Consider the following 26,357-nt stretch of genomic DNA (forward strand, 5'->3'; position numbering starts at 1 on the left):
CAAGGATTATTTAAGTAAAGGCAATGAGCTAGGTTTTGTGATATCAATCAACAGACACCAGCACAGAATTGGCTCTAGAAGAAAATAAGCTCTTCAGGCTGGCCTTTAAGATAAAATATGGAAGGTATGCAAGCACAAGACACAGTGATGATTTTTAATAAATACTATTTTCATAGAAAACTTAATTCTTGCCCAGGTCATAGAAACAGAGTTCAAAGAGGCCTTAGAAAGACCATGACTGGATGCCACCAAAAACCCAGGTGGCAGCTGCTCACACACATGCAGTCTTGGCATTGAGTATTGCACCAGGAGGCTTATCACATGTATAAGCATCTCTAGTGTTAGAAAATTTTTTTCTGCATCAAACCAGGTATGTTCTATTCATTGGTATGAGTTCTGTCCAAGTAATACAGAGTAAGACTAATTCGTGCCCACTCCAAATCTCCTCCTCTTCAGGCAACTGTGTCTTTTGCAGAAGCCATTCTTCTCCCTCCTTTCCTGCTTTGATTAATGGGTTTTCTGGCATGGCAGTAGAGAAAGAGTTGTATGGCAGTTTCCATTGCCATGATAGAAACTTTATGATGGCGGCAAGTGCCTGGGTCCCTGATTTTGTATCTGCTTCTCTTAGCACAGTATTGAATACATAGCAGAATTCAGTATAAAATTAAGTTCACTAATTATGCTTTGTTTCACTTCCATTTTCTAAATCTACTATCTATTGTTTAAGTAAAGCAATACTTCCTTCTTATCCTCATTGGTAAATGAGAGTGCTTGGAGAAAATGGTTAGAGGACAAAATAGCTTTATGAGTTACACACCTGTTATCTGCTGGCCAATGTATTAAGTACTTTATATAGTAATTTAATTCATTTCTCTAAAGCCTTTGTAACTTGACATTAGCCCATCCTACACAAAGAAATTGATGTCATAGAGTATAAGGAACTTATCTGGGGCTGTACAGTAAATTAATGGCAGTAGGGATATAAAGCACCCGCTGCCATTCCTTTCTCACTCTGCACCTTCAGCTTAGAGTGAGTGCCTGGACCCTGCACGTATGACATTGAAACGTGATTGCATGTTTACTGTCCCTCTCCCTTGCTTAGCAAGAAACAGGAACCAATTCTGTCTCATATTTGTATCCACAATGTCTGACACACAATAGAATTCTAATAAATACTTGTTGAATAAATCAATGAGAATCCCAAAGACTATGCTCTAAACACTCTACCAAAAGAACTCTATGAATATCCTCATGTATTATCTATTAAATGGCCAACATCTTCAAATGTAAACATTGGCATACAAAAATCTTCAAAGTTTAGAGAACCACCAGGAAAGCCAGGCCATGAGTCCATAACCAGTCTTCATTTCCTGAGTTACTTCTCCTTGATATCAATATCAAGCATTTATATCACTAACATAACAGCAATTCTGGCTTGGAATGGAGGGTGAGAACCACCACTGTCATTGTTGCCTTGTACAATCATTCCACCTCTCTGAATAACAGATTTTGTAAGGCATGCAACATGGCCATACCTAAGAGGTAGTGTATGCAATGGTTAACAATATTGTTCCACAAAGCTGGAGGCATCACATTACCCAACTTTAAACTTCAAACCAAATACCGTGGGAGCTAAACATTGAGTACATGGACATAAAGACAGGAACGATAGATACTGGGGACTACTACAGAGGGGTGGGAGGGAGAGGGGTGTGGGTTGAAAAACTAACTACTGGGTACTATGCTCGCTACTTGGGTGATGAGATCCATACACCAAACCACAGTACCATGCAATATACACATGTAACAAACCTGTACATGAACCCCCTATATCTAAAATAAAAGTTGAAATTATAAAATATATAAGATATATAAAATTCTGGAAGTATATATTATATATTATATATTTTATAATATGTTACAGTAATGTAATATATTATACAGTATTATATATAATATATAACATTATTACATAATATATAATATATATGTTATATACATTTATATATAGTTCCAGAATTAGAGAACCTAAATTCAAACCCTGGTTCTGCCAATTACTAGTGATATCACACTGAACACATTAGTTTATCTCCCCCAGCCTTAGATTTCCTGTTTGTAAAATGTAAATGAAAATAATACCTACCCATAGAGTTATTAGATTAAATGAAATAATGCATGAAAACTAGCTAGAACAATGTTTGGTACATTGAAAACATTCAATGTCATCTACTAGTAGTAGCAGTAGTTGTAGCAGTAAAGTTTCATGCCCAAAATTCTCAGTTTTCTTTCCGGTAGTTTCAAGGACATCTTAGAGCACTGTGCCTACGCAGCTGCTATTCAGACTTCCATCTTTCATGGATAGGGAATGGTGCAGCCATGTGAGCAAAAGATGCTGATGGAATGAATGAATCATGATTGCTTGATTTTGTGATTAGGTTGATTTATGACATCGGTCTGAAAAATAACTTTACAAAATGTTGTGTTTATTGCTTGCTGCAATATATTATTTCAGGTGACAGTTACAGAAAAATCCTTTTATTTTGTTCTCAGGAAATGCGATTCATCACCACACAGATAGGAAGCCTTCCCTGGAAAGAGAAGATAGTATTTCATGCATCAAAAAAACATGAAATGTTGAAACTTGGGTGATAGAAAGTCGAGTATTTGAAAAAACTATTAGTGGTAACCGTGTTTTGCCCCTTGTAAATCCCAACCTACCTTCTGTTGAGGTCCAGGTCTCTCTTCACTGACACTGTATATAACTCCTATATCTATGCAACATTTTGTTGCTAAAGTTTGTGTTTCAGGTCTTACATAAGCCACAAAGGGGAGGGCATCTTTATATATCTTTTTGAAATCACAAACATATCACTTTTTGTTCATGTAAATGCTGTAGCAATACCCTTGGTTTGTATGTGAATCATATCTCAGTAAAGCAATATTCTTAAAAGATTATTGGAAAGGGTCACTGAGGCCTGTCTGCCCACCTCAGTCCCCAGGGAGTTACCCCTCTTCTTTCTGTCAACATTCAGAGGTTCCATCATCCCTCCTTTGTGGTCCAGACAGCTGAATACATAAGTAGGAAGGCAGAGGACTTAAGCGCCTCTTGGTTATCTAGAAAACTGATTGAACAGCAAGAGAAGGGCAAGCACAAATGCAGCATTGCCACCCCGTAAGGAGTGGCTGATACCCAGAAAAACACAGGAACAATATCGGGGTCTGTTAGCTACATGTGCATTTCTTGTTCATGTAGGATGAACCAGAAATAGACAATGAAGCATGAGGTAGAAAAGGCAAGGAGATCAAATAAGCCACAAATACATTTGACATTTGAATGAGGCAGAGGGTATTACCTTTGGTGCTTTTTTCTTTACATATCTCCAGCAGCTGGCTTCAGTTGCCAATTTTTGGACTCTGAGGTGAGGGATGGAAATAAAAACACATAGGAAGAAAAATTTAAGACACTAGTTTAAATTTAGATAAGCATGTTTTCCTGAATTTTGAAGAAAATTAAATCATTCCCACGTTGTATAGGGAAACAGTAAACATTCTTTCTTCTAGTGAAAAAATAGACACCGAAAGGCTCTTTACAACTGCCAATAAATTCATCCTTTCCTTCACATGGCCCTAATGTACACACTCACTCAGATAAATGCTAGATATTGATTAACATCCTTTACTTAAAATTAGGTATATTTTTTAAAAACTAGTAATATGTACCCCAAAAAAATTTCCACAAACTAAGTGTCACTCAGAAAAGTAGATTGCTCACAACCAGAATGAATCACGTGTGTGAGTTTGTCTGCCTGTGAGTTTACGTGAATTGTGAGTTTGGAGTGGAGTGAGTGTTCCTAGAAAAGAAACAGTGAGAAATAAAGTTGGAAAACAGTGAACAGGCATTTCCATGGAGCCATCCATTGGGGCTAACATTCACAGGTTGCTGAGGTTCAAACCAGAGCAAATGGCTACAGACTACCTTCACTGGAGAGAGGGCAAGCAAGGGACATTTCTCCCTTTTCTCCCTGACTACCCTTACCCTCCACTCCCTCATTATTCTCAACTGCAGGATGTTAGCACAAGGCCTGGGAAAGTGAGACAGCCACTCCTGAAAGACTTCACTTTCTAATACCCTTCCTGCTCTGCTCCATTTGGAGCTGTTTATGATTTCCTTTGCAAGTCACTTTGACTCTGTCTTATTAAGATAATGAGTGGTTCAAAACCAAAAAATAAGAACCAAAGGTGTAATTCAGGGATAATTATTACCATCCTCAATTAAAGATAGTTAATTGCCATTCAGTTTAAGTTGCATGACTTACAAGACTGCTGGGGTTACAACCCAGGTCTTCCGACAGCTTTTTCTGTACTAAGGAGACACTGCTCAAAGTGTATTTCAGAGATGTCTACATATTAGTTGTGTAGCAATTGTGCTCTCAAATGTAGTCCTGGTAGACACTGCAGAGAGGAAGCAGTGTCCTACAGGGTTCTGTTTTATTTTATTTGACCAGGAAAACCAGTTGAATTTCAGTAGAAAAGAAATAAAACTACCTCTTCATTAAAGCAGACTTCAGGACTCTCTGCTTTGCAGCATTTATCCACTACATTTGCAAAATTTGTAAACAAAGACTGCAGCTCCTCATCTGTGAGTTCATGCTTCAGCTTCACTAAGTTGACAAGAAACCTGTGGCCAAAAGATGTCAAATAAAATTAATTAACGCTTTCTTTCTGAAGCGTCTCTACTCCAAAATGCTTGTTACAGAATCACGTCTTGAGTCTCAGCTTGGGTGTGGGTAAAGAGTTGAAATATCCCACTTTGAATGGGTCTTCTGAAACTTTCCTATTAAATTTAGAGAATGGTTTCCACAGTAACATTCTTTGAAGGGTTTTCTCACACACAAAATTATACAAAAAGTATTAACAAGGAGGAAGAAAGGGATGACGAGAAGTTGGCCAAGGAGTACAAAAATACAATTAGATAGCAGTAATAAGTTCTAGTATTCAGTAGTATAGTAGGAAAATTAAAGTTAACAGTAATTTATTGTATATTTCAAAATAGCTAGAAGAGAAGAATTGTAATGTTCCCAATACAAAGAAAAGATAAATGCTTTAGATGATGGACATTCCAATTACCCTGACTTGATCATTACACATTTATGCAGTTATCAAAATATCACATGTACCCCCAAAATATGTACAACTATTATATGTCAATTAAAAATTATGTCAAAGGAGCAATTAAAAAAATAAGCTATCACAATTAAGTGTGACAACAGCCATAGACAATAATGATTTCCTTATTTTCTAGTAAAGAATTCCAGTATTCTAGTAACTTATAGAATTCCAAACTTCAGGGGGCAACCCATTGATGTCTTAAAAGTACATTTTAGAGTACATTTTTAGAGTAATTATTTTAAGTAATAAAATTTTCATGCACCAAAGTAAAGAGGAAAATGTAATAAGTCCCGTATGCCCATCCTTCGATCTAAGAATTAACAAAAATTTGCATTTTCTCGCTTTCATTTTTAAAATGAAAACAGGATCGTTAAAAATAATAAAATAGACCAGACTAGAATAGGATGGACTGGAAAATACAAGAGTGTATTGCACTGTGAATCTATGAATATTGCACATAATAAAAGTATTATTCTATTTAAAAATGAAAACATATATTAGGCCTTTATTATGCCAAGTATTATGGTATACATGACTATGTCTGATCTTTCCAGAAAATTCATGTCCAAAACAACCTCCATTTCCTCATATTTGGTAGCTGAATGTTGTCTCCACTACACATTAGGCAGACTCAGTCTAAATCCAAAAAACTAGGTCTAATTTCCTGGCATTTTAAAGCATTTATTGAGAAAATGAAAGTAAACTTCCTGGCCCTTTAGGCCTCTCCTTTGTAAACACTAAATGATATTCTCCGGGCATTCCCTCAAGGAAATGAAATTCATTATCAGCCTGCCTATGAGCCTTTTTGCTGGCTGCTGTAAACTTTCTAAAGGTGATGTTAGACTTGGACATTCCAAGTCTCTTTCAAATGAAAAGACAAGCTAGATATAAACAATGGCAAAAAAAACAATATGCACTTGTATTTTTCCATATAGAAGAGACTGGACAATTTGGTGGAAGGAACAGGATTGTGATATCAAAAACACATATCCACTAGATAAACCTTCTCACTAATACATGGTGTGTCTTCAAACCAAAGAAAAAGAAGAATGGAAGAGATTGTTTGTACCTGTCTGTCTTCCTCTGAAGCTCCTCATTCTGAGATTGACACATGTCTGCGTGAAAGGTAAATAAATCTTGAGAGAAAGGTGGAGGCACATATGTTTTATCAGCTTTCAAACTCTCAAAGCAGGGCCTTCTGAAGGCAAAGTTTGTTTTACAGCAGTGGTCCACAGCAGGGTTGATAGTTCGATTTTCATTTACTCCACATAACTCTCCAAAAACTAAATCTGCCTGTACCAACAAGAGTTGCAACTGAGATACGATCTTAAAACTTGAATGGAATTTCTAAAAATATGGTTAGATGAATACTTAGATCTTTCTAAGATCACTGTTAACCTCACTCATAAAACACATGCACTCATGACATATCACTATATACGAGTAAAACTAGAAGCTGGGGTCCTAAATGGCATTATGACCAAAATCCAAGCCATAAGAATTTAGATGCCTACAAATTAATTTCTTGGTGGCATATAAACAAACTTTCAATTGCAAACAGACAGCTGCAAAAAGCCAACTGAAAGGGGCGATCAAACACTGTGGTACTGGGGTTCCTTCCCCTCCTGGCATCTCCCTCAAGGTACTCTCCACCCCAGCCCTAAAGAGATGTATTCAATGCCTGATTTCTGGATGAAGCAATGGGGCCAAGAGGAAGAATCTGTAACCTTACTTAAAATTATAAAGTTTCCTGTATCATTTTGAAACAATATTATGATTCCTAAATCATTTGTCCTAACAAATCCCTTCTAATATAATGAAGAAATAAGAAAAACAATTTGAAGTACTCTCCAAAAATATTGAAGACATTCTGTTTTACTTCTTAGGGTTTTCACAAAGTGAGCCAAAAGGAAAACTTGACAATTTTTGCTTAACAATATTAAAACAATGAAGAAAGGAATATGGATGATCACAGTAAATCAATGAGTGCAAATATTCTTTTAAAAAAAAAAAAAAGAATAGTCTGGTACACAGGCCATGCTCACCAAATTATCAACACAGGCAAACTCTTCACTTAGCGTGCAGCAAGTAGTGAAAGCTGTCACCATTTTCTCGCCAAGAGACACCAGTTCTTCAGTGGAGAGTTGGGGAGCTATCTTCGTGAGCCTGATGAGGTAACTGAAAGAACATTTGTCTGTTTGGTTCTGAATGAAAGCAGACACCCATTTTCCCTTGAATTACTGCTGAAGCCCAGACCCTTCAAGGCTAGGGACAACCAATATAGGTGCAACATGAACCTTAGCTCTCTTATAAAGTAGAGAAATATGTCTTTACTTCCTGTTTTCTTGCACCCTGCTTCCTATATCTATTTTAGCTTCCTTTCTAATTTCACGGTTGTCTCAGAAGCTCTTAGATTTGCCTCCCTGTGTTATCTTTGAGTATAGGAGCTCCTTGACAGCAAATACATTGGCTAGTATCTAAAATCTTGCTTAAAATAATTTACATCATTAGAAAATATTTTAAAGAAAGAATTTAATCAATATATGTTGTAAAAGGATAATCTGAGATGAAGAAAACTAAGATTTTTAATGAACTAAGTTTGAATTGTCAGCTAACAGCCAAATTGCAGAAATAGGAAAGTCAGATATTTTTAAACTGTGTTTTATTTTGATTTAAAGATGTTTAGTTTCAATAAATAATACATTAGCATGAGGCCAGGTGCAGTGGCTCACACCTGTAATCCCAGCAAAGGCCGAAGGGTTGGATTGCTTGAGCTCAGAAGTTCAAGACCAGCCTGTGCAACATGGCAAAACGCCGTCTCTACCAAAAAATACAAACATCAGCCAGGGATGGTGGCTCGCGTCTGTAGCCCTAGCTACTTGAGAGGCTGACGTGGGAGGATCACTGGAGCCTGTGAGGCAGAGATTGCAGTGAGCTGAGATCACACCACTGCACTCCAGCCTGGGTGACAGAGAGACCCTGTCTCAAAAATATGTAGTAATGATAACAATAACTATAATAATAATGATAATAAAATACATTGGCATAATAATTGAAAAAACCCAAACTGCATATTATTCACAAATGCTCACAAGAGCACTAAAAAGCTAAATATTAAAGTGTTAAGCACATCCTGAGTTATTTCTATAAACTCAGGTAAGATAGCCTTAAGGCAAGGCAAGGCAAACTATCTCTTCCCCAAAGAAACTGTAATGACCTGAAATACGCAGTGTCCCACTTTGAAATGGTTGAGGATGCAGGGATTCTAGATTGGCAGTGAGAAAGCCAATGTCAAACAGAAACCAAAGCATTAGAGAATCAATGTCTCCAGAATCCTGTATTTCTTTTATTTTTAGCTTCATTTCTGATAAAAGATTAATGTGACAGTTCAATAGGCATTCTTGACTTTAAAAAAAAATTCTTCCAAGAGTTTATGAATCGGCCATAACTGAAAAACTTGACAGCTAACTTTTTTACGCTTCGAGGGATTATGTATTCAATTCTAGTGGCAAGTGTTAGCCCACTTGTGCAAACAACATACTGGTATTTCAAACCATCCTTCCCCAAATTCTGGAAATGTTTACATTCTTGTTGTACCATCTTGAGGCTTTTCTCAGTTGTCTCATTGAATTTGTCTTCCTGAAAATAAGAATAATCATGGTTACAAACATTTTATCTAAAATTTAACTATAAGCTTTACATCAATGTGTAGAATAGCATTTCTTATTCCTATGGTATTTTCAAATTCTCATTATTACACTAAATTCAGGGCACTTTTTACAAGCATGTGCAAGAACTTAATTTTTTTAATTATGTACATAAAAGTATATTTCTTGCTAAATTTAAAAGTCCAAATTTTTTATTATTATCTTGTACATATTTCAGAGCCTTCCAAATTACAAAATAGAATTTAAATTGTATGTTGAAAATAATAACATTCAGTTGTCACTTTGAAGTGGCAAGAGCAGTTGTTATCTCCATTTTTAAGTAAAGGCAACTGGCCTTGTGAAATTAAGTGACTTACCCAGAATACCCCAGCTAGTAAGTGTTGTTACAGAACATTTTAAATCATGTTGCTCTTTTTGATTTTTTCATTGTTTAGATTTGGAACTTAAAACCTCCAACAGTTTTCTTCAAATATTTGATGGACTATCTCTCATGTGGCATAAAACTGGACATCTTCTGAGTGGCCACCAGACAGAGAACTAAACACCAGTGGATAGCTATTGTGGAGCAAATTGTATCTCCATGAAAAGAGAGAATTTTCTAGCGCTATGATTAATTTAAGGATCAGAAACAGACTACCTCATTAGGGACAGTTACAGAGCAGGGATCCAAGTCATTCCATTGCTCAAATTTGAATGGGTATAAACTGGTGTTTGTGGCAAGTGAAAAAAAATGTTTTGCTAAAGCAAAAGTAGCACATATCAAAGGAATGAGAAATAAATAAAAAAAGTCAAATTATTAATTTCTCTAATATGTATTCAGAAATACATATGAATTTATATGAAAAACACTAATTTCAACAGGAAAATGGGTAGTACACATGAATGCATTTTTCACAGAAAGTGTGTAAATAGCTAAAATCATATGGAAAAAATTTAACACAATTTAAAAATCACATAAAGGTGTTTTAAAAACACACTGTTATTTACATATAAATCTAGCAAAGTTAATTTCCATGTGCAATGTTGGTAAAAGTGACATTGAAATGAGCATTTCAAAGCACTGTTGTAGGGCTACACACCAGCAACAACTTTCTAGACAGTAATTCAACAATTTGTGTCAAATGTTTTTTTAAAGTTCATATATTTTGATCCAATAATTTTCCTTCTGATAATCCATCCTAAGAAAAAAGTCATAAATATTAATAAAGATAAATGGAAGGAGACATTCATCTCAGGGTCACTTACAAAGTGAAAAACACCCTAAGTAAACATTCAAAATGTCAAACACACAGTAGGAAATCAGTTAAATAAATTAAATAATTATGATGGGATACCATCATTTAAAAAGAAGTTTATTTTCAAGTCTGTTTAATGACGTAAAAAGTTTTCTATACTAGACACAAGAAGAGTCAAGGACTAGCTTCCCTAGAGGGAACACAGCCCTTTTGACACCTGATGTTAGCCCCATGAGACTCATTTCAGGCTTCTGGCCTCTTGTGAGAGAATAAATTTTTGTTGGTTTAAGCCGCTCACTTTGTGGCAACAGCAGGAAACCAAGGAAGCACAATTTATAACAACAACAACAAAAAAGTTTTCTATGATACCAAATAAAAAAACAGGTCCAAACATTTTCTAGGAATTATGCCAATCTTATTTTTTAAAATACACGTATATATACGTATATGTACTGAAGAGTTGAACACAAATGTTAATTATAGCTATTTCCCAGTGGGAGAATCAGAAAAGGGTTCTTTGTAACCTTTGTTGCTTTCCTAATAATCAACAACAATCAATCATTACTTTTGAAACCATAAAGAATCCAATATGGCTTAATAAAATACAGAATATTTTCCTAGTCATCTACAGCAATCATTGCTTTTGAAATCATGTAATATCCAATACGGCTTAATAAAATACAGAATACATAAAGAAAAATGTAAATTTAAAATGTTTAATGGGAAGACTTTTTTGAATTAACACATTGGATTAGTAGTCCAAAACATTATGCATCAGCCAAACTGATGACATTGGCCTTCCCAATAATCTTCTTAGGCTGAATCTACAGTAGACTCAGATTAGCCAATCACATTTTCTACCCCCAGACTGCAGCAAAACTCTGATATCAATTTTTAAGTGTTTTATAGTTGTTCTTTTTTGATTTTCTGAACGTACAACAATGGAACCTACCGCGTAACGGTAACAACCTGGAGGGTTTTCTGTGTTGCAGCAATTTCTCAGGAGATCTTTGTATATTTGAACAATTCTTAAAAGCTCTGGTATAGACAGGTCTGGATGTCTCCTTGAGTATTCAAAAGTAAACCTGCAATGTGTAAAATTTTGTATATTAGAAATTAGAGAAAGAGCAAAAAACCCAATTCCACTATTTTGTAATCCAGTCAGATCTAATACTGACTCTGCTTTCAAAAGCTAATTTTCTCCTCTGTCTTGGTCACAGAGTAATTTAAGAGGACATTTTGGCTATAGAAGATCATTTTACAAAAGTTCTCTTCCATGGTACGTTTTAGATTAACAATATTTTTTATTTGAGAAGAGAGAATTAGTAGAATTATTTGGAACTAATTATTGGAATGATTTAATCTATAAAACATTGGAAATAATAAATTGTGAATATACTTTAAAAAATACATATTGCCTATAATTATGTTTGAAGATGCATTCAGATTTCCAACTTGACATGCTGGGAATATGGCTTCCTTCCCGCCCACAATGTGGTCTTCGTGAGAGATAGGGAGCAAGCTTTGCCCATTACTACATCCTGTCACTTGCCAACTATGGGAGTGTTTACCCCTTCAGCTCCAAATCACTGACAGTGGCTTCCAAATCCTCTGTCAAGGACTTCAAGAGCATAGGTGGGTGTGATTTGGAAAGAAAGAGAGAGGAAGAAGGCTAACAGTTATTAAGCCCTTAGTAGGTGCTAGGCACTGGATCAAACTTTGGGCATAACAGATATAGATGTGCTTCCTGGACTTTATAAACACTTTCTCATTTCACTTCACTTAGTCCCCAAAATACGTACTGTTTTACAACTGAGGAAACTAAATCACAGACTGGTTAAGTACCTTCCTATCAATGGAAGATATAAAATTTGACCCTAAGTCCCCTGGGATGTTTACTCCATTCTTTACCAAGCGAACTCTTTTCTCAAGACAGAGATGTCATCTTGAAGTACCTCAGCTGGGCTATTTACAGTCTTCATTAAAAAAAAGAAAACTCATCTATTCATTCACAATAAGTTCAGATCTTCCACGTTTTGTGAGCGCAATACCTCACGAGTTTTTCATGACCAAGTAACTCTTTTCATCCCCTCCCCACCCCTATTTTTTCAGGATTTGACCTTCTTGATTAATCTTGGTTTTTCTGAAACCATCTCTCCAGCTTCCCATTTGCTTTTTCAATTCCATTTGTGAGATATATTCCCATATCCCATGGCAGTGGTGCTTAACGTTCAGAGAATCAGGGCTCCTCTTAATATCTGATGTAAGCCATGGACTTCTTCTCTGGGAGTGGGGGGGTAACACACACACACACACACCTAAAAACATGTCTCAAAATACTGTGAAGAAAAATCCCTGGAAGCTTACTCTAGGCTGGAGAAGCCACTGAGGACTTGCCTAAAATGTTCACATCCAGAAAGACTCTACCTTAAAACACTGAGCACTCTGACTTGGTGTGCTCACTGTTACTCTATCATTTCTCCCCATGTTTCAAACACTTTTTATGTTGTAATAGTGACGATTATAAAAATGGCTTTTATCTATCAAACACATATGTCAGGTACAATCTATCATTTTGTTTAATTGAACTTGATTTAATATCCACAACCATGAGAAGCCGTAGAGGACAGTAGTCATAAGACCAGGAGTTTGGAGCCACACTGCTTGCATTTGAATCCTGGCCACACCACATGTGTGACTTCGGGTAAATTACTTAACCTCTCTGTGCCTGTTTTATTATCTGAAAAATAAAGATTATAAAAGTATACTAATTTCAGAGGGTTGTTTTTAAAATTTGGTTGGTTAGTAGATGAGAGGCACTTAAAATTTAGTAAGTATTCAGTAAACATTAGCTGTTGTTATGTCCTAGATTTCAAGCCAGATTCCCTTCCAGAGCTACAGGTTCACATATAAAATTATCTTCTGATAGTCCCAATTAGTTATTCTACTGGTACCTCAAAGTCAATGTGCTCATACTTAAACATATTATCTTTCTCACAAAACCTGCTACTTTTTCACATTGAATGGGAAAACTACCCACCCAGTTATCCAAGCCCCAAACTGGGATTTTCTTCAGATGAGGTGTCTAAAAACTGAAAGTGAATTTGTCCTTCCTCATTCTTCCATTAAAACCATTCAGTGGCATCCCATTACTTAGCATGCCTGCATGATCTGGCGCCACCTACCTCTCACCATGCTGATCTCTCGCTGCAGATGCCCTACTCACAGCCACATACACAACAAACCATTATAAACTTCAATTCATGCTCTACCGTCTCTATCTAGATTACCAAAATTTCTTCAAGTACCACTTCCCTATTAAGCCTTTCCAGGGTCCCTATATACAACTAACCATTTCTTCTTCTGTTCCCCTGCATTACCTAGAACAGGATGCTATTAGAAATAAAAGAACATTTTTTGCACTTATTTATTTATGTTTGTCTCTTCTCACTTTATACTCTCTATAGATGAAGGCTTCCTGGAGATAAAAAAACCAAACAACAACAACAAAAAAAAAACGGTAAAGTCCCTGGATTATATTACATTACTAATAAACTTTAAATTAATAAATATTCTTTTTTTTTTTTTTTTTTTTTTTGAGACAGTCTCACTCTGTCGCCCAGGCTGGAGTGCAGTGCGTGATCTCGGCTCACGGCAACCTCTGCCTCCCAGGTTCAAGCAATTCTCTGCCTCAGCCTCCTGATTAGCTGGGATTATAGATGAATGAGTATTCTTATATGAATTTTATATATGACAAAAAAAAAAAGCACAGAAAGGTTAACTTGTCCCAGCAACTCAACCAGAACTCAAATATAGTCCCTGTGGCTCCAAGTTCACTAGTCTTCCCCTTAACAGTTGTAGATGGCATAGCATAGCAGTTAAGCCTGCAACTTGCTAGGCCAGGCTTCCTGGAGTCAAATTCTTACTCTGTCACTTTTTAGCTGTGAATCTGAACAATTCACTTCATTGTGTCTCAGCTTGCTCATCTGAAAAACTGGGAGAAATTGTACTTATTTTGTATGATTGCTGTAAGAATTAAAATAGTTTATCTGTATAAAGTATATAGTCCCATGACTGGCACATATTAAGTGCTCAATAAATGCTAGTCATTATTTTAATAATACAGTTGTTTTTTTCTTAAAATTGTGTGAAAACTACACTCTATAGCCATGATTTAAAAAAAAATTATATGATACCTAGTGAAATAAACGGTACCATGTCCTTCCACCTAAATTAGCAACAAAAGTCAAATCTTATGTTTATTTCTGTTTCCCTTATAAATTCAATAAAGAGTTATATTACTTCGCAAAGAAGGTGTCTGGGTCAGCATCTCGTTCTTGACACACATTTTCACTGTCAGTAAATTTTCCTTCTCTTAGAGATAAATCCTTTGGTCTATCATCTTTGTTTGAGTTAATTATGCACTGGCCGCGCTCTAGAATTTTCTTTTCACAGCACTCTTTGATTTTGCTGGAGATAGAATCTTGTTTTGAACAAATATGGTTCATAACCTTGCTCTGTACCAAATAAGAATGAGAGATTATTTTACTTTCAGGCTGGGTTTTCTTCCATTATGGAATGATTGCATGCAAAACCAGTCATGATCACAGCATCTGGAATCACTTCATCAATTAATTTGCTAGATAATATTTGTTTGAATTAAATTTTGGATTTACTTAATGCACATGAAGTTTTACATTAAAACTTCTCAGGATTTAAGATGATATAATTATGAAAAAATAGGCTGTACTATAGATTCACATCCATTATTAAGCATTAGTCTTTTAAATAACCCTCCTACACTGATATATTTACATCTTATATTCTAAATGTTGTTTCTTTTCCATAAGAGTCCACTTGTGTTTTCAGTGGAGGCCACCAAAGACATGTTACTATAATATCTATAATCCTGGTCTTCTCTTGTGGCTGAGCACATGGCAAAATCAAAATAAATATTTGATAAATGAATGAAAGAATGACAAGTGAGTGAACTACAGCAACTACCAGATGACGATTCATCAAATATAAGAAGCTATTCCACTCATGGTATCATATTCTAATGGATATCATTTTCTAATGGATATCATTCATTTGAAGCTGTTCAGGTTAGCAAATACTGCTCAAATAGACAACTTTATTCTGTCCCCATCCCTACCAATTGCCCCAGTTCTAACCTCTACATAAGAGTTGGGAATTAGAGAGAGGGTGGGGTTATCTTATTTACACATTAGTTGAATAATTTTTAAAAACTGTTCTGGGCCCTTCCAGACTCTAGAATGAGACTGCACATTATTTCCCCTCTCCGTTTCAGCCTCACTTGAATTACGTTGAGTTACAGCAACACACTAGACTATTTCAAGCCTTTATGACTTTACTCAAGCTATTTCCACTGACGAATCTTCTGGTGAACATGGAGAATAAGGAATAAGATGAAGCTCAGGACTGAGGTAAAAAATAAAATGGGGATCGGCACCATGTTTCCAACAAACCACATAGAACCAGGAAGCCAATCTTCAAAAAGACATTTACATCTCATGTAATGCCAGCATTGTTCTAGGCAGAGCATCTCTTATCCTCTGGGAAGTTACTTCTATTTTCAGTTAACTGTAATTCAATTCCTCTTATTTCTCCAGAAAGACATTAAAAAGAAGGAAATTTGAGACATAATCCCTTAACCTAAGCCTCAAATTTCACAGAAAATCTATAATTATATCCTAATTCAGTACCGTAGATTTCACATTATAAAACATACATCCTGGCTAACACAGTGAAACCCCGTCTCTACTAAAAATACAAAAAACATTAGCCGGGTGTGGTGGCAGACACCTGTAGTCCCAGCTACTCAGGAGGCTGAGGCAGGAGAATGGCGTGAACCCAGGAGGCAGAACTTGCAGTGAGCCGAGATCATTGTCACTGCACTCCAGCCTGGGCGACAGAGCCAGACTCCGTCTCAAAAAACAAACAAACAAACAAAATCCTACATCACCAAGAACAATCAAGCGATACAAAAATAAATCGCAAAGGAGATTGATTTAACTTGGGTACAGTTAGGAGCAAAAATAATTATTGGGAACATCTGTTGTCCATTGTTTGAAATAAACATTTCTCAATACCCTAAAATTCAAGTTATTTAATTGACATGCTATCTTCACTGTAAGCCTAAAAGTCGAATCTTTCTTTCTTTCTTTCTTTCTTTTTGAAATAAGGTTTCATTCTGTTGCTGAGGGTGTTGGGATTATAGCTCACTGTACTGTATCCTCGAACTCCTGGACTCAAGCAAGCCTCCCTCCTTAGCTTCCTGAGTCCTGAGTAGCTGCAATTACAGGTGCAACCTATCATACTCAGTTATTTTTTTAATAAAATTATATTACCTTTGAATGCATGAGCAATTTTTTTCACTTTAAGTTCCGGGATACATGGGCAGATGTGCAGAATGTACAGGCTTGTTACATAGGTATACGTGTGCCATGGAGATTTGCTGCACCTGTCAACTTATCACCTAGGTTTTAAGCCCCGCATGCATGAGCTACTTTGATGCTCTCCTTTCAGCACCCAATCTCAACCCAACAGGCCCTGGCCTGTGTTGTTCTCCTCCCTGTGTCCATGTGTTCTCATTGTTCAACTCCCACTTATGAGTGAGAACAGAATGCATGAACAATTCAAACTATGCCAACAATATTCATACCAATACTTTTCCTTGGAAAATCACTTTAAAGATTTCTAGAGGCTGGGAATTGGGGAGATGTTGGTTAAAGGACACAAAATTTCATTAGGACAGAAGGAATACATTCAAGACATCTCTTGTACATCATAGTGATTCAATGATGAATTCATACCACTATATTGAGTACTTTAAAATTGCTAAGATTTGGAGTATTCTCACCACAAAAAAATAAGTATGTGAGGTAATGCATATCTTAAATAGTTTGATTTAGACATTCCACAATGTGTGTGCATGTATACATTAATATATATGCATATATAACATGTTATATATACACATACATATATATCATGTTGTATACCATGAGAATATACAATTTTTAATTGTCAGTTAAAGGCCAGAAAGGAAAGGGAACGTGGAAAGAAATGAAAGGGAAAAGGGAGGGAACAGGAAAAGGGAAGGGAGAAGGTAAGGAAAAAGGAACCAAAAGAGAAAGGGAAAAGAAAAGTTAAATTAATGTATCCACTTATTTGGAAGGACTATACCTGAATAGCGTAAGGAAGCTCAGGGAAATCAGCTCTTAAAAACATAACGTTAACAAGTCATTCCTTGAAATTTACTATTTGTTTCTAACCTCTCTAAAAGAGAATTTATAATGTAAGAGAAAACTTCAATCTGTACTAAATGAACTAGGAAAAATTTGAAATTTCTGAAGTTTTACATCAAGACATTTAGCCATATAATATACAATCTGTTCAGTAATCTTTAAAAATTCCAAGTATAAAAAATCCCAAAGGTTTATTTATAAAAATGCTTATATTTCGTTTTATGCTTTCATTCAAAAGTTAAATCACATTCTGATTTCATTGTGGCAAAGTAACCACATATCAGGGCAACTTGAGAATAAAAAAATGATAGTTGCCAAAAATCACTATTTTAACTTGGTTTTAGAGAATATTTACCGTGTCACGGATGCACTGCACAACATCCCCTTCACAGCATCCATCATAGTTGGAAGAAACATCTTCTACAAGAGAAATAAGCTCCTTAAATTCAATCTTGGGGAATTTTTGACTGAGTATCGCAATATATCTGGAAAGAGAATTGATAAACCACAAAAATAATTTGAACAGCAAGTAGAACAAGTGGGAATAATTTGCTAATATGATATGAATAGCTACAAAAAGTATTGCCACCATTGTTGTTGTTGTTGTTTTTATAGAAGTCTTTATCAAATAGTTGGTGCACAGCCTACATGATCACTTTGAAAATCTTAGGGTGATATTTTAAGAGCCCCAAAGTCCTGGATGTGAAAAAAAACAAAACTGAGAGGTGTGCTTTCTTCCATAATTATTATAGTAAGACATGCTGTGTAAGGCCACCACTTCCTACTGTAAGCTCATGGCAGGCATAGATAATTCATGATAGAACTCTTTCCTGCTGATCTACCTGAAATCTCAAAATTTTTCTCAAGACATTGCCTTAGCACCCATTACTAATTGATTAGGGTGAGCACTAGAGATAAAATTTATCTTTGCAAGCACTAGAGATAAAATTTATATCCTCATTGTTAAAGTCAAAGACCAATGGATGAATTATTTCTGAAGCACTTGTGGGTTTTATAACCCTGGTTTGAAACATCCAGACCAGTTCAGATTCTCAATTAACCTAAATATGCCTCAGACCCAGCCACCATTCTCTTTTGGGTCTCCTCACCTCCCAAAACTTCTCTCATCTCAACCTAATGTCCTGGTCCTGAGCTGTCTAAGTAGGCTCAGACTCACCCCAAAGCCCCTAGGTACTAGGAAGAATATAAATAAAAAATCATCAATCATTTAACAAAAATGGGACACAGACAAGGAAATGCAAGCAGAGACAAGACATATAGTATAAAACTCACATAAAGTGTACAACTTTGGTTCCAAATTTCAAAAGTGCCCCACAGACATGTTTTTGATAAGAAGAAAATGCTTTTAAATATTGTGTGACAGGTATTGCCTGAAGAAGAAAGAGAAAATTCTTTTGAAACAATAGCAAAATCTCACTATTCTCTTATTTTTTAGTCACATTTCATTCAAACTATTACAAAACTTGTTCAGAGACAGAAAATCTACAGGATTTTTATTTCAGTTCACATATTAAAAGAAATATGCACTTACGGCACATCACAAAGGTAGGACCAGTCTTGCTGATGATTGAATTGCACTTGGTAAAAAGGTGCATAAGTGCTCCCTTGGTGGGGCAGCATGCTGTGAGCTTGGCCATCCCTACTGAGATTATACCATGTTGTTTGTAGTCAAAAGACCACAAATTGTCAAAGATAAAAGATAAAATGTCATCATTCACCCTGGGCATTCACTCACCAGGGCTTCCTTCCAATTTACAAAGAAAACAAAGCCGGAAGAGAGACCCTGAAAATGACTGACTGTCATTCAAGAGTCTCAAGTAAAGAGAATATTTAGATCAGCACCTGGTGACCAATGGTTTGAAAATCACTGAATGTGACAAGAGAACATCATATATGGTAAGCAAGCCTTTTGCTATAATATAAGTCAGGGTCTGGATCTGTGGTATTGAGTGATTTCTTATCCTCTTCATGGAACAAATGCTATACCCACCCTTGTTTGAAAGCAGTCGACTTTGTTTTGTTCTTCACAACATGATTTGGCCACCTCCTCAAAATGAGCAGCAACAGTTAGAAGTGTAGGGGCGAAGACAAATGGGTTCCTTCTGGCAACTTCATATAAAAAGCTATAAAAAATACAAATGAAAGAGAGAAGACAGGTGAGGGAAGAAACAGGAAGCAATGAATGTAGACAAGGGAAGGGAAGGGAGGGTAAGATGGGAAGGAAAAGAAAAAATAGAAAGAGACAAGAAGAGCAAGTTGTAAAACAAGGTAAAAGGAAGAAAGGTTTCCAGTTATAGAAAACTTCAATATAAGGCAGCATTAACCAGTTCCCGATAAGAGTCCTTTGAAGTCCTTATCATTGAAGTTGCTAACTCCAAAGTAGGAATAATGATTGCAATTCTAATCCCAAACACTGAACTGTGGCTATTGTCCTTCCATCCACATGCTACCAGCTGGTCAGCAGTTCTCTCTTCCATGTTCAAAGAATAGCTATCTATACACACTCCATCTGAGATTCAGGGGTCCTGTTTACTTTTTTTCAGATAAACTTGTGATTTAGATTTAGATTTCAAGGAGCATACCAACCTTCCAGAAAAAGTCTGTTTCTGTAATGACAGCACTATATTAAAAACAGATGTTTTGCTAAACATCCCGTAATTGAATGTCTGCCTGAGGTGAAAACAGCAACTTCCCCTTGGGAAGAGTATATTATTTCCTCTACTGTGCATCCTACCAATTTAATACCATGCACACACCTCTGCTCTAGGACTTACCAATTAGAAGATAAAATTCATTAATATAATGGTCTTATAAGCAGGGTCCATATCTTGATCATAGTTATATCCTGAACACTGAGCACAGTATCTGACACACAGTATGTTTTGAATGAATGAAACAATTAATCAATAAATTAATGAACCCAGCCATATTTATTTGAGATAGATATTAGATTCAGCCTAAGACTAATTCTTCAACTGGATCATTTTTTACTAAGATTAAACTTACTGATTTAAAAGGGATTCTCTGTTACTTTCATAAGCCTGGCATTTCTCTTCGGGATCCAGGGTAGGGAAAGGAGGCAGAAATCCCACATCAGATTTCTTGTTATAGAAGAAACAGTGTCTTCTTTGAGCATCGACCTTACTGCAGCAGTGTGAGAAATTATGCTTTTGTGGCAGCCCCTCCATAGCACATATTTTTTCCTGTAAAACATTATTCTATACAACAGAGAAGAAAAGGACAATTTTTAGTCATGGTAAAGTTAAGCTTCTGTACTCACTGAGAAAACACAATGACTAATTTTCCCACCATTACCAACAGAGCTCCTTCTCTTTCTCCTACTCCTCTCCTTCCCCTTCCCCTTCCCCTTCCCTTCCCCCCTCCTTCTCTTCCTCCTCCTCCTCCCCTTCTTCTTCTTCTTCCTCTTCTTTTTCTTCTCCTTCTTCCTCTTCCTCTTCCTCTTCTCCTTCTCCTTCTCTTTCTCCTTCTCCTTCTCCTTCTCTTCCTTCTCCTTCTCCTTGTTTTCTGCTTCTTCTTTGGAATGGGATCTTGATATGTTGTGCAGGCTAGATTCGAACTCCTGGGCTCAAGTGATCCTCCAGCCAAAGTGTCCTAAATAGCTGGGAGAACAGGTGTGCCAAATCAAAGCATTTTTACCCAAACCCTTGACAATCATCCTGCACTTTCAGAATATTTGTTCCTCTGTCTTGTCACAAGACACTTTCCCTTCTTACTCTTCCCTTGCTGCCTACATTTTCCTTCCACCAGGCTTTTCTACTCACCTCCCAAGGTGATGACATGCTGGTATGTTAATGTATTGGTAGAGTGTTTAGAAGTAGTGTTTAGTAGTAGTTTTTTGGAGATGCAGATAGTGATTCTACTTGGAGGAGGCCCAGAAAAGGAATGTAACAATAGAATACATATTGAGAGAGGCAGCTAAGGAGGTACCTCTGTAATTTCATGTGCAGTTTCAAGCTATGGCTTCCTCTTCTGCCTGAACATATAGGCCATACTGTATACATACTGCAAATACACAGCAAGCTCCTTCTGTGCATCAAAATACAGAATTAGTATCTTTTCCAAGGAAAGTACCTTGTTCTAAATACCAAAATTAAGCAAAATGAAAATGCTGCGCACAGAACATCTTTCATTTCATATTTTCAAGCCAGAAATTTTCTCAGTGTTGGGCAAAAAATCTTGTGCATTTAAGAAACACAAGCAATTGGCTGGGCACAGTGGCTCACACCTGCAATCCCAACACTTTGGGAGGCCAAGTTGGGAGGATCACTTGGGGTCAGGAGTTTGAGACCAGCCTGGTCAACATGGCAAAACCTCATCTCTACTAAAAATACAAAAAAATTAGCTGGGCATGGTGGTGCATGCCTGTGATCCCAGCTACTAGGGAGGCTGAGGCATGAGAATTGCCTGAACCCAGGAAGTGGAGGTTGCAGTGAGCCAAGATTGCCACTGCACTCCAGCCTGGGTGACAGAGCGAGACTCTGTTTCAAGAAAAAAAAAAGAAGGAAAGAAAGAAGGAAAGAAAAAAAAGAAAGAAAGAAAGACAGACAGACATAAGAAAAAAGGAAAAGAAACACAAGCAATTTACTTACAGGTAATTTTGAACACTCTGGGAGCGTCTTGTCAGCCATACATCTGTCTTTGTATTCTACCATGTCTTTCACCAGCTTTTCCATTTCTTCAAAGGTTGCTTCCTGAACATACTGAGCAAATGCAATGATGGTGCTGCAACAGTTCACATGGGGTATACAAAGATCAGTTGCAGAGTTTCCATTTATGGTCAAGAAAAAGTCACAGGAACATCCTGACTAGCCTCAGGAAATTATCTATTGTAATGGCTATAAATTTTACAACTTCTTTGCCTGAATTTTATAATTAAAGTTGTCTTCTTGGATATGGCTTCTATTTAGTTAAATTACTTTTGAGAAGCATTAACATTTCTAGAATACATCATTTTAAAAATCATCATCAAAAAGTATTTAGCACAACTCACATGTATTCAATATTATCTTCTATAAATTTTTGAGTACTATTGAAGTTCTCTGAAAAGCAAGAATATTTAGGTTATTACATAGCATGGTTTTCTAACATTTTTCAAATAAATAACTATACATGGCATTTAAGTGTATAAAATACAAAATAGACCACTGATGACAGGAGATAATTTTGCATATTTAACAAGAAACAAATAAGTCATGTGAACAAAATAGGAAATCTTAGTCATTGTTGATTATGTGTTCAAGAAATATTTACCAAATTGAATTGACCTAAATAAATCTTAATCTGACTAGACTTTAAATTTGCCATTGATGGCTCCCCAGATAGAAATGTCAAATACATTACCATGCTAAATGTCTATCATTTATGACTAGAGAAGTGATATGAAGATTAACTAATGGCTGATTCAATGCCATAACAGAGCCTGATGAGAGATGCTGTAGCATGCTGGTGGTCAGCATAGTTTTTAGCGCTACTCAGTCACAGCTATTTAGGTCATCTCCAGATCCACCTAAAATCATGGATTCCCTCCCAATGAGCATATACTAATTGGAGCATATTTATGTTTGTTCACATAAGCTACATTTATTTTTTGCAAAGTGTTGTGCTGGACCCTGTGAAGCAATCAACAATGACTAAAATATCTCCCCTTGACATCAGGTTCCTAAGCTGCTCTCTAATGGAAGTTACTCGTGCATGTGACAATAATCTAATTTAGAATGGGATTAAGTTGGGAATGCTTTATGAATCCTGGGTGAGAAAGAAAGAAAAAAAAGGATTATAGGAGGAGTGAGATATGAGTTGAGCATGAGTAAATGTAAGAGATTCAGCTGACGGAAAAATGAAAAACCCTGTCTGTCTGTGTGGAGAGAGAATGATGTGAATAAAAGCATTAAGGTAAGAAATCTTGAGAAGTATTTAGGGAAAGTCAATCTATTTTGATGAGAAAGTGGGTCACAAAGAGGAATAATGGTACCTAGGATAGAAAGAAACTGGGTCCAGATTATAGGAGTCTTGTATATAAAGCTAAGGAGTATGGGCTTCATTTGGAAGACATGGAGAGCCCTGGAAAATGTTTATATAGGATAGTAATCTGATCATTTCTATACACTAAGAAATACGAGTCAGGTAGTGGTATATGTAATGTCATGGGACTTTCCACAGTGCCTGACAAATAGAAAAAGGTAGAAAGAACTATTGTCAAATAAATGGGCAAAAGAAGGGTGGATGGCACAAAGTAAGAAGGCCATAGGAGACTTTGCAACTGTCACACTGAGAAATCAGCAAGATCTAAATTTTGGTAGGAGTAATGGAAATGAAAAGGAAAATATAGATACAAAAGATATTAAAGAGGCAAAAAATCAAGATTTTGAAACAGGTTGTTACGAGGGAAAAGGAGCAGGAAAACTCAGAAATGACCAGTCTTCACTAGCTGGTATTGTAGGGGCATGTCAAATTGAGTAAGACACGTAAGACATGATCCATGCCTTCAGGGCCACTGCCATGCTTAGGGCACATTTGTTCAAGTCAAAGAAAGGAGCTCCTTCTAGGCCAAAAAGGACTAGAAAAAGACACCTCCTCTAGACATATGAGGTTCAAAATATTTCCCCTTTGGATGGAAGAAATAAAAAAAGTCATCCCTTCCTCCAGACTGAGATGGCCTTGGCCAGGCTCAGGAGGGATGTTCAAACTGTACAGTTGAAGGAGGAACTAGGTTCTGCATTCCATAAAGATATAGTTGGGAAATATGTTGGACAACCAAAGGTTCCAGAAAAATCCCAGTTAACATCTATTGTTCCACTGTTACCATAAACTATACATATATGCAAGAAATACCAACATTAAAATCCAAATGTATCTCCCAGCAACACTTTCTGTCCTGTCATAGACTGCTGATTATTTTTCAGATGTGACAACTCTTTCTTCATATAGACTTGGTAATATAAAAATTACCATCAAAATAAAAATTCTGAAAAGGTTAGTTTTGGATAACTGGTTAGCCTATGTAAATTAGTGAGAGGGTGAAAAAAGCAAGTAAAGAATTAACTTGAAAGAAAACAAAATTTTAAAAATAGAAATTATCCTAACTGGTCATGCTTTAGCTGATATACAAGTAAATTTCTTACCTACATCCCGAGGTTGTGTGGGCAGGGTTAGGGATTCAGTCAGAAAAAACAAGAAAAAAATAAAACCTGTAAGTTTTAGTAGTTTCATCTTTCTAGAAACCACATTTACAAAAGAAAGTAATGTTGTTGAGGAAAATCAAGTTTTTATATCATTCTTTCACATTATCAGTAAAAAAGTAACCTATTTAATCTATTTCTGAAATACTGAGTATTTGATTTTTTTGATCACTCTGAAGAATTCTTGCTAAATATTAACCAGAAAAAAAAATTACCTTTGTGTTTCACTGGAAAAAATCTACTGAGTTGGAACAAAAGTCCACAGGCTAAGTATGCACAATACCTAATCAAATAGACAACCAAAAAAAAACTTAAAATACTGCAAATGTTAAAGGAACAAAGGGCCAGAACAGATATAATCAAGCAATCTCTCTTATGCATATATATCCAAAGGAAGTGAAATCAGTATCTCAAAGATATATACATATGTACGCCTACTATATACTCACAAAAATTAAAAATAAAAAATTAAGAAGATATACCTGCACTTCCATGTTTATTACCTCATTATTCACAATAGCCAAAATATGAAAACAACCTGTCAGTCAACATATAAAAAACTAAATAAATAAATAAATCTCACACGCACACACACATACACACAATGGAATACTATTTAATCTTTAAAAAGAAGGAAATTCTGCCATATGAGAATATGTGGATGAACCTGGAGAACATCATGTTAAGTGAAATAAATCAGACACAGAAAGAAAAGCACTGCATAATCCTACTTATATGTGGAATCTAAAAAATCAAACTAGAAACAGAGCATAAAATGGTGGTTATCAAGGGCAGGAGGTAGAGGAAATGGGGAGATGCTTGTCAAAGGGTGCAAAGTTTCAGTTACGTAGAATGAGTAAGTTCAAATACATCACATGGACTACAGCTAATAATACTGTATTGTATGCTTAGAATATGCTAAGAGACTAGGTCTTAAGAATTCACACTGTCTTAAAAGAAAAAAAAATAGATAACTGGCTGGGCGTGGTGGCTCACACCTGTAATGCCAGCACTTTGGGAAGCTGAGGCAGGTGGATCTCTTGAGGCCAGGAGGTCAAGACCAACCTGCGCCAACATGGCAAAACCCTGTCTCTACAAAAATTAGCTGGGAGTGGTGGCATGCGCCTGTAATCCCAGCTACTCAGGTGACTGAGGCATGAGAATCACTTAAACCTGGGAGGCAGAGGTTGCAGTGAGCCGAGATCGCGCACTGCACTCCAGCCTGGGGGACAGAGCAAGACTCTGTCTCAAAAATAAATAAATAAATAAAATATGTCAAGAGATGGATATGTTGATTAGCTTGGCTATAGTACTCAAGTCACTATGTATATGTATTCAAAACATCATCTTGCACGCCTTAAATATATATTTTTTATTACCTTTTTTTTTTGAGACAGTCTCACTCTGTCACCCAGGCTGGAGTGCAGTGGCGTGATCATGGCTCACTGCAACCTCTGCCTCCCGGGTCCAAGCGATTCTCCTACTACAGCTTCCTGAGTAGCTGGGATTACAGGTGCACCCCACCATGCCAGGCTATTTTGTGTATTTTTCGTTGAGATGGGGTTTTACCGTGTTAGCCAGGATGGTCTTGATCTCCAGACCTTGTGATCCGTCCACCTCGGCCTCCCAAAGTGCTGGGATTACAGGCATGAGCCACCACACCAGGCCTTTAAAGTAAAAAGAGTCTTTTAAATGCAATGGAAGCCGATGAGAACTTGATAATTAAAATAAATAATTACTGGAATATATTATAACAGTAATTTTTTTAAATTCATGAACCTATACCAATACAAA

At 36.3% G+C, this 26,357-nt stretch overlaps 1 protein-coding gene across 1 annotated transcript; it reads right to left on the reverse strand.

Moving 5' to 3' along the window:
• Positions 1–2,462: 2,462 nt before the first annotated feature.
• AFM (afamin) lies at positions 2,463–26,148 on the reverse strand. The gene is made up of 15 exons (XM_003832340.6): positions 24,507–26,148; positions 22,376–22,424; positions 21,975–22,107; positions 20,371–20,582; positions 19,355–19,487; positions 18,637–18,734; positions 17,699–17,828; positions 14,375–14,589; positions 11,025–11,157; positions 8,711–8,808; positions 7,215–7,347; positions 6,239–6,462; positions 4,546–4,678; positions 3,354–3,414; positions 2,463–2,588 (listed from the first exon to the last, which is right to left on the reverse strand). The coding sequence occupies exons 1-14, from the start codon at positions 24,592–24,594 to the stop codon at positions 3,394–3,396; spliced, it is 1,800 nt and encodes a 599-aa protein (XP_003832388.3). The 5' UTR covers positions 24,595–26,148; the 3' UTR covers positions 2,463–2,588; positions 3,354–3,393.
• Between the last annotated feature and the right edge of the window lie 209 nt (positions 26,149–26,357).

Source organism: Pan paniscus, chromosome 3 (genome assembly GCF_029289425.2).
Source record: "Pan paniscus chromosome 3, NHGRI_mPanPan1-v2.0_pri, whole genome shotgun sequence".
Taxonomy (NCBI): Eukaryota; Metazoa; Chordata; class Mammalia; order Primates; family Hominidae; genus Pan; species Pan paniscus.